We start from the raw sequence: 12,027 nt of genomic DNA on the forward strand, positions 1-12,027 counted from the left end.
AACAAGGCCACAACCGTGAGGATGGCACGGGACCCAACACCAGAAGCAGGTACGAGGAGCTCTAGGCTGATGAGGAGGAAGTCTCGGGGGGCAGCCGTGAGGCCCGCCACTTAAACAGATTCCAAGACGTGGCAGAGTATACTGATAGAATTTTATAGTTCTATAAAAGGACATGGGAAGAACCGAAGATTTGTACATAGAAAAGTAAATTTAAGAGAGGGAGGGAAAATTATTAACAAACCCAAGAAAAATGTAAAAGCCACACAGGAGTAACGTAGTACATCGCTTGGCTCGGCTGTGAACATAAATTATAAAAAATGCAAACATTAAGTAGTAATTGAATAAAATATAACTCTACTGAGTATGCATTTTACTCGGTAATAGGTAATAGCTAAAATTGTTTAATCAAAAAAAAAAGGATAAGCAAACAATTTGAACACATAGAAATAAGTGTCCGCGGAGCAGCTGGAAGAGCCGAAAGTTTCTGGGGAGGTTTTGGGAGTGAGTTAGGTAAAGAGTTGACCACCCATTGCCCGTAAAGCACTACGGGCCTATTCGACATTTGAAATTATGCACAAAATTACTTTACTAAAAATAAAAACTGGGAGGGAAAAAGCAAGCCCCCCACTTTCTTAAGCTGGCTCATCCCTTAGTGGCAGCAGGTCCCGCTCACAGATGACAGTGACCTCCGCAGCCCAGACCGAGGCTCAAGCTGAGGAAGATTTCTTTAATACTCAGCTCTAAGGAAAACTTTTTGTCCCCTTTGAAGGCTGAATGACAATAGAAAGCCTGTTCTTTCTCTTCCTGACAGGGTGAGTCATGACGCAATTAACTTTTAAAAATCAAAGAGTTAGTTAAAAGTAGTAAAACGAACTCATAACTTTTGCTCATATCAAGTTACTTACACCTTCTCATTTTTCATCCAATGGTTTATCTAATTACAGATACCAGAGTTAATTCTCCTTACGCTAAGTTCAATTATTTTAAACCAGAAAAATCTTGAAATTATAATAAGGTTTTCTCTGAATCTGGAAACCACCAAGCAGGGCCGCTGCAGAGACCCTGCACGCTGACCCCTGAGGTGGGGGCGGGGCTGAGACACCTCTCCAGGCTCAGGGGGATGCCCGGTCTCCTGCCAGCCCACCCAGAGGCTTTTAACCAATGGACCAATCAGAGGAGGCACCTTTCATCTAATTCACAAAAGAGGCAGTATATCTTAGCTGCACCTCCGATTCTGTTTTTCTTAAAAAGGCTCTATTTTAATCTTTTCATCAGTTTGCTCTAGACAGAACAGTAAGACCGTGAGCAGTGGTCAAATGACATGATCACACTGCACTGAGACTGGTGTCGCCATCGCGAGCGTCTGTTTCTTACCAGGAATGTGTTTCCACAGTGCCCACACACAACCCTTGTACCTTCTGGCTGGACTGGCAGTGCAGGTTGGGCAGGCTGCTCTTCAGAGACAGGCATTACTGGGCCGAGGTTAATTATGCGTCTACTGTGGAAAGAGAAAGGGCACCATTACCCCACCCCGGCCCGAGGGCAAGCTCGCAGCTTGCAGCACGCGGCCAAAGCCGTGGACCGCAGCCCTGAAAGCAGGTTATATTTATTTTGTAAATTAAGTGAATTAAATGTCCAGCTTTGCAGCCAACATCACAGAAAGTAGCAATAGTCAATATTTAAAATGCAAAAAATATGAGAGTTTTTCTACTTGGAACAGAAACCGCGTAGTACAATGTTGGCCCTAATGGATGGCCTTGGGAACCATTTACCTGCCATTTGCGAGTTCTTGCAAGTTCAATCAGAAAACAGTTCTTACCATTCTCTGTCTAAAAAGACAACTCGAGTTTGGTGGAAGACTACGTACGTTAAAATATTCGACATCGACAAACGTGTGGGTGCCATGAGGTTATCCAAGTGTAGGGACACGACCAGACTCCTCCAAGCAGGCTGGTCCTCACTGAAGTCTTCCAATCAGAGTTGGACAGAAAGGAAAAGGGGGAGCTCGTTTCCTTGTAAACGATTCACGTACAGGTCACAAAGCCAGGCGTCACAGAAGAAACACAGTCAGGGTCTTGAGAGTCTCCCATCTGGGCACAGCCCGGGGGCATCTGGCACGGGCAAAGAGCTCCGGAATTCACAGCGCCGATTACGCTCAGCAGCAAGCAGCGCGGCACGCGGTGAGGCACACGGTTAAAACACTTCCGAGTCAACACGAGGGATGGACATCAAAGGCAAACTAATTGCTTACTTTTAAATAACTTCAATGGTTCACTGATTTATTACATTGCAGCAAGTACTCACATAACACCAAGAATACTTCCATTGCTCATTCAAAGGTATTATATCTTACATACACCTGCGACAATTAATTTCAAACTAAGCACATCATTCCTTTAACAAAGAGAAACAATCTAGGTCCTATGATGACAGAGACTGTTCAGAACAAAGCCTGGCACATAATGAGCCTTTAATAAATACCCACTGAACGAACAAGTAATGAATGAATGAGTCTTTCTCTTACCAGTTGGGTCTCGGACATCCTATTCGTCGAGAGGTGTCCTTACAAATGAGGAGACAGTTACAAGGGCATCTGACATACTTCTTCCCTGCTGGGGGATTTTTGATCGGCTAGATAAGGGAGGAGAATGGAAACACAGCGAATTAAACGGAGTACAGACTGCCAGCGCTTGTTTGTGCATAAAAAAGAAATGATTCTTTAAAAACTAAAGCAGTTTAAGGAGAAGCACATCTATTTGCTTCTAAATAGCTCAAACGTTGGCAAAAGCACCCAGTGAAGCTTTGGAGGCTGCAGATATTTAATTACGAGGGGCATGTTTCAGGATAGGTCTGTATAGGCCCTTTGACATGGGAAGAATATCGCGTGCAGACTGAGGGTCGTTTTCCCTTTAAAGTTGACGAGGTCATCTCTCTGGGTGGCCAGGGACAAACATTCACCGAAGGCGCCCATCCGGGAAGGGCAGGCTCAGTAAGGACAGTGGGCAAAGGAGAGTATGTGGCAAATGTGAACTTTTCCTAAATTTTACTCACTGGACTATAAGAAACGATTAATTGTATGACATCATGTATGTACGTATGTACATATATATGTATGTATATATGTATTTTATGCCTACAGCACTCAGTCTTTCTAGGTGGTCTCCCATCCAAGCACTAACCAGGCCCGACTCTGCTTAGCTTCCGAGATCAGACAGGACCCAGCGTGTTCAGGGTGACGTGGCCATAGATTGTATGACATCTTTTAACTTAAAAAAAAGCATACTAGCTCTTAATGCCAGCATTTCTCTCTCTTTTTTAAATTTTATAATCAATTTAAAAACAAAAATAAATAACACCACAGAAAACGCTTCTTTGGATAGTGGGACTTGAGCTGTGAAAGCAAACAAGCTGACGGAGTGTGGCTCCCACGGCATGCCCGCCGGGCAGCTGTGACCTGAGTCTGATCACCCGGACCGCAGACGACCCCGCACTGAGGGGCCGTCTACAGAATATCCTGTCCGCACGCTTCAGAAGATGTCAAGGCGATAAAGGACAAGAGAGACCGAATTTCAGGGAAAGGGAGGCCAGAGAGACATGACGGCCAAGCGAACGTGTCATTCTAGATCGGCTCCCAGACCCGCCCTTTTCAGCGGAACAATACGACCCACATGAATGAGGTCCGAAGATTAGATAACAGCATTGTAGCAATGGTAATGGCCTGCATTTGATAGCCGTACTGTGATTGTAGAAGTGAATGCTTTGTTTTGTTTTGTTTTTAAGAAATCCACACTAAAATGTTCAGGGGTAGAAGAGCACCAGGTCTGCAATTACCTTAAAAGGCTCTGAAAAAACATAATTTATTTTCTTATTTAGAGAAAGCTGATGCAGCACAGAGTCAGCATCTGGGGGTGCGCATGGAGAGCCTCAGGAATTCTCCACTATGCATTATTATTTTTGTAAGTTTTCTGTATGTTTGCAATTGTTTTTTTAAAGATTTTTAAAAATTTAAGTAAATAATCTTGTTAGAAATATAAACAGATTAGCAATAAGCCACCTATAATTTATTAAACTGTATTTTAGAGAAAATCCAAGTATCTAAAATTCACGATGTATTGCTATAGTATATCTAAAGTATCAAGAAAACCAGAATTTGGCTCATGTTCTGTCTCCAAATTCTATCATTAAGTAAAACGTGTGCTTGGCAAATGACAAGATTTGTCTTTACAGCTCGTCCCCATTTTGCTTCTAGACCTTAGTTCATCTGTGAGACAAGCAGACTGAACGAGAAGGCTCAAGCCCTGGTCCTCAGGGCCTGCCCACGCCGTGTCATGTCCACTCTGCGGTGAAGTCGGGAGAAACGGCTCTGCCCTGACGCACGACGGTTAAGACTCTTATTTGGCAAAATAAACTTTTCTGCGGCAGGCACTGTGCTGGGCGCTTCACCTCCTTGTAATCGCAAGAGCTACCCTGTGGGGTAGGAGTTACTGTGCCACTTTACGTGAGGGAATCGCAGTTCGGAGAACTGCCCTGGATATACACCTACTACTGGCCGAGGCAGGATTCAGAGTCCAGCCTGTCGGCCTCCAGATCTCAGACTCGTAATTGGTCCTGCAGCCAACTAGCTCCTCTCTCTCCAGGACTTCTCAAATTTCTCACTAACCTGTCCTAGAAATCACTTCTCCTTTAATGTTAAATTCTGTAATCTCCGACTTGCTAAAATTTACCCATATGCTCTCTCTTTCTCTCTCTCTCTCTCTCTCTCGCTCACACACACACACACACACACGCGCGCGCACCTTACTTCCCTTTCCAATTCTATCTACTGAAATAAAAAGGACTGTTATTAGCCGTGTTTCGTTTGTTTGTTTGGTTGGTTGGTTATCTGGCCATCTTTAATCCCCACAGGAATGTCAGGCTCCCTCGGAGGTGGCTGCCCAGAAGATACACTTGACGCCCTGTTTTCAGTTGACATGAGGAGAATGAATCACAGTAAAACTGAGCAGGGGACATGAGGAAGCTGCTTTTTCCAACCTGGGTTCTCTCCAGAGAACCTCCTAGCTGCCTAACGCCTCCTCGATTCATAAGTCTGAGATCAAATTACATGGCGAACATTAGCAAGTCATGTTTTACAGTCCTCAAGTACTTTTTCACTTTTCCTCCTCCCCCGTAATGTTACTAATTCCACACAAAGCGATCTGATTAGCTCCTATTCATTTGCTCTGGAATATTCACAATAACTTACATCTCTTTATATAACAGGGGTAGTGATGATAGAAAACTGCAGCACAGTTTTCTTTATGTCCAGAACTAGTTTATTCGTAGTCGAATCCTATTTATCCTATATGAACGCATCACTTCTAAGTGGCCAGATGGAGGCTGATGGCTAAATCCACAGTGACTCTGAGATTCCTGCATAAATGACTAGTCTGCTGTCCTGCTGACTTCCAAGTGCGAGTAGAAAGCTTCAAACCTTTTTTCCTACTTATTAAAGAACAAAAGTCTCTATGGGCGGAGTGCTGCGTATGGCTTTGATATGATTTCAAATACACCTGTTTATGACTAAGACAAAAAGAGGTTGTTTTTAGAAGTAAAGTTGTTTCAACATGAGTGAATTAGCAGTGTCGGAATGTCCTCGTGTTGCTGTTGCTGTTCGTAAGGACCCCAGCTCAGCTGCTGAGGGGCGCAGTGGGGCTCATGGGAGAAGCCACCAGGCCAGGGGACGTCTGGGCTCTAGATGCCGGAGGCTGTGGGCGCTACGGAGAGTTTCGTCTGGTGGCGGTGGCGTTAACCCAGGCAGCAGTCTCGGGAAGCGAAGGGACACCCGTTCCTGCCGTGGCCCAGGGGTCTCTGGTCGGCAGTGGCTCTACACCACGTAGTGGTCCCTGGGGTGACAACCCTGGGAGCAGCCTCGCCTGCGCCCACACGGTGCCTTCGCCCCCTAGCACAGGGGACTCGTGTCAACCCTGGCAGCTGGAAGTCAGCTCTTGGTGCTTAAGGCTGGCTCTTCTGAGTGCTTCCTATAGAAAGGTCCACCGCAGCTAAATTTGACTTTCTTCCTTTCCTGTCCCCTGGAACAGCAGTGCCTGGAACGACCTGTCACTTGTTTGGACTACGCTATTTCAGTGCTGGCTTATTAGGAGATATTGTCTTGTATACTACTGCCTTGAGAAGTGATTTTCATTCCCACGGCAAATCTATGACAAATAAACTGCTCTCCCTAGATCAGTCCCCGAGTATAACTTTACTGCATCTCCCAAAACAAAAGCAAAACAGTGTAGGAAAAAGGATAAACAAAACAAAACAAAACAAAACAAAAACTAATAAATACCCTGAGGCGCTGGTATATTTTTTGATTACTATTTATGTCTAACACTCTTAAGAGCTTGCCAACTCAAAAAACAGTACTAAGATAGTTAATGCTGATTAAGTACACTAGTTCGTGTTCAAATAAAAAAAAAAAATAGCTGGTTTTACAGAAATCACCTATCTATTCAATAAAATGATTCTATAAATGATGTCTTTAATAGAAAAGTATTTACAATAAAATATATTGCTTCCCAACTTGAGGCTTTATTTTATGACTTTTCTGGAAACATATGAAGTCCAGCCCCCAGGCTTTATAGCTCCCAGAGACAAGATAATCGCCGGCTGGCTTTTCTTAGACTTTTCTAAAGAGGAAAACAATACAAATAACAAAAATCAAAGTAATACTTAATTGCAGATTTTGGGAGAAACTGACATTTCAAAAATAAAGCCTAACTATGAAAGTAGAAATATATTTCATCTAACCAGTATACACTTTACCAGTTTATTACTTGAAACTAAAAATTTTGCCTATTTAGTTGCTCTTTCTAAAGTTCAATAAAAAATAAGCGCCCTTCAAATTTTTTTAGTATTTCAGTAAATTATTATTAAATGGAATAAAATACCAAACTTCTTGTAAACAATATGGCACAGACGTCAATAATAAATGCATAATCACAAAAGCACAGGAAAACCATACTGACATCCTACAGACATAAAACAAGTTTAAATAATTTTCTACATAAGTACAAAGTCCACATTCATAGCGAACTTCAGTATATTTTAATTTTAGTGAAAATCAGAATGGATTTCGTTGTGATGTGGATAGACGCTGAAGATAATTATAAATAATTAGCTATAGTCGGTCTCATTTTAGACAGCAAAGAGCCAAAATGTGTTATATTTAAATTCGCCATGAAATTTTTCATGATGAAGTTAGCATCCTGGATGCTAAGAGAGAAACAGACAGCCAGAGAGAAAAAAGAAAGATGAAAATCATACATCTCGGTCTCCAACCCACCTCCACTTCGGAGGCGCACTGCTGGAGCCCCGCCTTTGGAGAGATGCCAGATAGCAACCGACGCTGTTATTAACGGGAAACTGCACTCACCGTCGCTTCGTTGCAGACCGTGCACTTGACCACGTGCTGGTGCAGCTTGCCATCCAGGCCGATGAGAGACTGGCACACTCGGCAGTTGACTGCTGGGACGCCACTGGCATCCGGGCTGGCGATGGCTGTGTACGGCGGCGGGAGTTCCGCTGGAAAGACAGTCGCAGCCGAATCAGTGTCACGGGCACGACGTGTGATACATGCGAAGTGAGAAACTAGCAGACATTTTCCCGTTCTTCGAGCTGTTTTTAAAGCTAAGCAACTTATCCAGTTTCTGAGCAGAAGCGCACATGGGCTATCTTGAGAAATACAATAATTCCTAACTCTGATGAAATCCAAATCGTGTTTGCCAAGGCCCGCAATTCTGTTCCCATATCAGAACAGCCACTCCATTCCTATGTGTAGAGTCACAGAGCTTGTAACAGGAAGGTGGTGATTTATGCCCAAAGTAAAAATCCAACACCAATCGTCTACTAAGAAACAGAATAGTTAATGAAAGAAAGACTTTACGCAGCTCACACGCACACACACAAACGGGGCAGCCTTCGCGCTCTGTTTATGCGAGAAGCAGGATAAGAACTGCTGGCTACAACGAGAACAAGACAGGGTTTTGTCAGTCAAGGGGAGATAAAAATGACCCTAGGAAAACTAAACTTGTCAGCATGGAACAAAGCTAATCAGAATGGAATCACGCTAATTTCAGACACAAAACAAAAATAAATTTAACAATTTTCAGACTCAAATTTTTTACTTAACATTAAAAATCTAAGAATTTCACAAAGTACAGGTTAAAAACTATGATGTCTGGGATCTAGTTTAAATACTCCGAGAAAAAAATGAGGAAACAGATGAAATAAGAGTAGCTTAACACATGATCGAAGCCCTGTGAGAGAGAACTGAAATTTCAAGGGGCTTCTGTGACACTGCAAAATACAATCATAATACAATAGCTAATCATGAACAGAGCTATTCTTGAAATAGAGATTTTTCCACCCCCTGGATTAGCTCCTGAACTCTGTGATATTTTTAAATGAGTTAGAGCATAACACAATATGGCATGTTTAAAATCCACACAGTACCACCTGGCAACGTTGTGATTTATCATGTAGATTTTTTCAGTCTTGCAAAGGATTAGCAACAAGTGTTATTCAAATGATCCATAATCAGCTTCGTTTCTGCAGCAGCCAAGGCTCTGAGAGAGGCCACTCTGAAATGACCACACACACACACTTCTGGGAGGCTCACACCAGAGCACTGCCCAACACTGAGCCTGAAAAGAAGCTACAGATGTCTTGAATTGTAAGAAGAGCCTTAAATTCTTGAAAGAATTTGAAGTTGATCCAGAGTGACCTGGAACGTATTAATCAAGATAAAAGCAGGTAAAAGGAACAATGAGTCGACAACAGATCTGAGCCTCTGCAAGTTGCAGATAAATTTATCAGGTCTCAATAAAGAAGGTATCGTCACATTTGAAAACGAAGACGCACCGTCCGGTGTGTGATGCTACCCTTTCTTATAACGATGAGCAATAGCATTGTCAACGGAAGCGAGTTTCCTCTCTTGTTCTTGAGCTACGAAGTGACGTGAAGTTCTTTTCCTATGATCCCAGATCTCTATCTTACGCAGTGGGACAGAACAAAAACTTAGAATTTCACAGAGAAAGCAGGTGCGCGGGCGGCGAGGGAGGCTGCACGTCGCCACTGCGTGGAAGGCTGAGGAAACCCGGGCCAGCTTTGCTCGGAAGAGAACTGTGGTGGCAGATCTTGAGGCACGTGCAGTGCACCAGAGCCATCAAAACCCTGTGCATTTTTCCTCTAAGATTTGCACGACGTAATTTTCAATCTGTCTATAAAGGAAAGGCTTCGATAACAGAAATAGGCCCAAATCTACTCCTGGGAAGTGGAGGGGGGAAGACACCCAGTGAGGGTTGTAAATCTAAGTGTGGAGATCACACACTCCACGCAGCCAGGTCACGCCTGGCTTGTTCAGGCTGATTCGCCAACTCTTCCCATAGTGTCTGGTCTGTGACAGATGCTCACTAAATATTTATTGACTGGAAGGATGAATGAATGAATGAACAAGCGAATGAGTGAGCCACTGAAATTGATCACACACGTACTTGTCCTGGGGAAGTAACAGTATAGACTGCTGCCGCTCTCCTTACAGGGAAGCCAGGGTCTTGGCCGGAGAGTGCAGCGTGACAAGGGTCACTTCCCCGCAGCACACCCTCCAGTGGTGCACGGAGAGCAGAGAGGCAGTCAGAAGCCTGCCGGGGGATCAGTTCAGAGAGCCGCACAGGGACAGACGCTGCCCTGTGTGGCTCCGCAGCGCTTCCCGACCTCGCTTTCCAGTCTTCTGTCCCTGACTTCGGCACTAAACTGATGCACGTATTTACTGTGCTTTTGCCCAAGGAAATGTTCACTTGTAACTCTGTCTCCTCATAATTCTAGGAATTTATTCCTCAGAGAGTAAACCTGCAATAATTAGAAACTTGGATTGTTCGCGTTATATCTTTTCACGTTAAAACAGCAGCTCACCACTATTCCACCTATTTTAAATCTCTGTTCTGCATAAAAAGTCCACTGTAATCTCAAAACTAGGGGTCCTTAGATATTAAAAATCACAAAAATTATTCATTTGAACATCTTCTTATCTGAGGGGTCCCCAACCCCTGGGCCCTGGGCTGGCAACAGTCAGTGGCCCATCAGGAACCAGGCTGCACAGTAGGAGGGGAGCGGGGGGCGGACAGTAAGCTTCATCGGTATCTGCAGCCGCTCCCCAGCACCAGCATCACCGCCTCAGCTCTGCCTCAGATCCTCAGGCACCAGATGCTCACAGGAGCACCGGTCCCTGGTGCCACAAAGGTTGGGGACCACTGGTTAAAAAAGTAGTAATTTTCTTTATGGGGTCTGCCTAAGTGGAAAATAGTTTTCCTTCAAGTGAGCAGTATTGGTTAGACCAGTAGTCCTCAATATTAGAAAACTCCCTCAATTTTTCGGAATTGCACAATGTTCGGAAATTTAAGCAATCTTAGGAATAAGGTAGTCTAATTTCTTTATCTTATGGAAGAGAAAAACTGAAGCCCAGCACTCAAAGCCAAGGACAAGGCAGGCACGTTTACTGTAACAGAGAAGAGTTGCTATGAGCAAACTGACCCACCAGGACCTTGGACAGAGCTGACTGAACCGGGCGTGAAGAAAGGCTTCGGTAAATGAGTAGAATAGGAATATTTCAGTTTCCAAAATCCCGTTTCTACTTATCTACCCATAGGAAGTAAAAAGTAAATCTCATCTCGAAAAGACTAGAAGTATCTAATAAATAATACTGATATGAGGCAATGACTCTTGCCTTAGGGGGAAAATATACATATATATGCTTTTTCTTAAAGAGTACATACAGTGATACATTTCCCACATCAAACCAGGACTCTTCCTATTAAGGTCCTGACAGGTTAGAGGAATGGACCAAATCAAACACAATGAAACGCATGGGGCAAAGCTCTCCACAGAGATGCGGGCACAGGGTCTAAAATGCAGCCTTTGGTAAAGGGGACGAGTCAAGGACGAACCCTACAAAGACCAATAACATAACGTGGCTCAAGCACTAATGTATCTTTCCAATACATTAAATTTTTATTAGTAACATACTTGTTAACAAGTGTCATTCAGAACTGCTACCCTAACTTCTGTGTCCATCCACCATGCCCAGCCCGAGACTGGTTTACATGATTTTATGGACCTTTCCAGTGTTTCCTTAGCATAGTATGGGCAGTACGCACAATACATATTCCCTTTCCTCCATCTTTCATTCAAAAGAGGGACTATGCCTGACACATTGCTCTTCATTTCACAGTCTTTCCATAATGATATATAGTTTCCTCAAGACAGCACCACAGAAGAGACACTATATTTATTTGAGACTAGGTCATAAAAAAGACTCTCCGGCTTCCACTTAGGTCACCTTATACTCAGGCACGTCTGATAGTTATAATAATCACATTCTCATTAGGGGCTAGTATTAAATATAAATACTACTTTCGTGGTGTATGGCAAAATATTCTACACAGAGAACCAGGACAGGGTCCTTGAATTCTATAAAGTTGGAAAACGGTTTTCCTATAAATTTTTAAATAATTTTATATTAATTGGTGGAATCCATATGGCTCCGTAGAAATCAATGTTTATTTGGGAAACAAATAAACACCCTATAGTCTAAGTTAATAACAAGTCAGATATCCGCGGATGTTGTCTCACTTTAAATCTACTATCATCTCTCTATATTGCTTTTCCTCTGGATGGTTTATCTAGTCACTTAAATCTCTGAGACTATACAATTTTATGTTGTAACATACCTTCCCCAAAATTATCCTGCTGTAGAAATCACATGTTCAAATGTTGAACAATTAGGGGCTTTCTTGAACGCTTTTTTAAAAGCCATATTATGAATATACCAAGTGTACGTATCTCAACTTGACAAAGAATGAGAGGAAGAAGATTTTGCCATTGTCTTTAGAATTACATGCTTTGAACAGAATGCCCTGACCAGTTATGTGGCACGTACAAATCCATTCTATGGAAGGATAAAATATTGCAAGGTAATTGGGCTTTTGATGC

The 12,027-nt window shown here is 43.1% G+C and overlaps 1 protein-coding gene across 1 annotated transcript in view; it reads right to left on the reverse strand.

Moving 5' to 3' along the window:
- Nucleotides 1-7,789, reverse strand: part of PIP4P2 (phosphatidylinositol-4,5-bisphosphate 4-phosphatase 2) — a gene marked incomplete at its 5' end in the record, with an annotated part of 13,593 nt that extends 5,804 nt beyond the window's left edge. Inside the window, 3 exons of the mRNA XM_015598627.2 lie at nt 1,375-1,498; nt 2,525-2,631; nt 7,415-7,789. Of these exons, the coding sequence (XP_015454113.2) occupies nt 1,375-1,498; nt 2,525-2,631; nt 7,415-7,789 (606 nt within the window). The remainder of the gene's footprint in view (nt 1-1,374; nt 1,499-2,524; nt 2,632-7,414) is intronic.
- Nucleotides 7,790-12,027: the final 4,238 nt, after the last annotated feature.

The sequence above is a fragment of the Pteropus alecto genome, unplaced genomic scaffold (genome assembly GCF_000325575.1).
Source record: "Pteropus alecto unplaced genomic scaffold, ASM32557v1 scaffold87, whole genome shotgun sequence".
Lineage (NCBI taxonomy): Eukaryota > Metazoa > Chordata > Mammalia > Chiroptera > Pteropodidae > Pteropus > Pteropus alecto.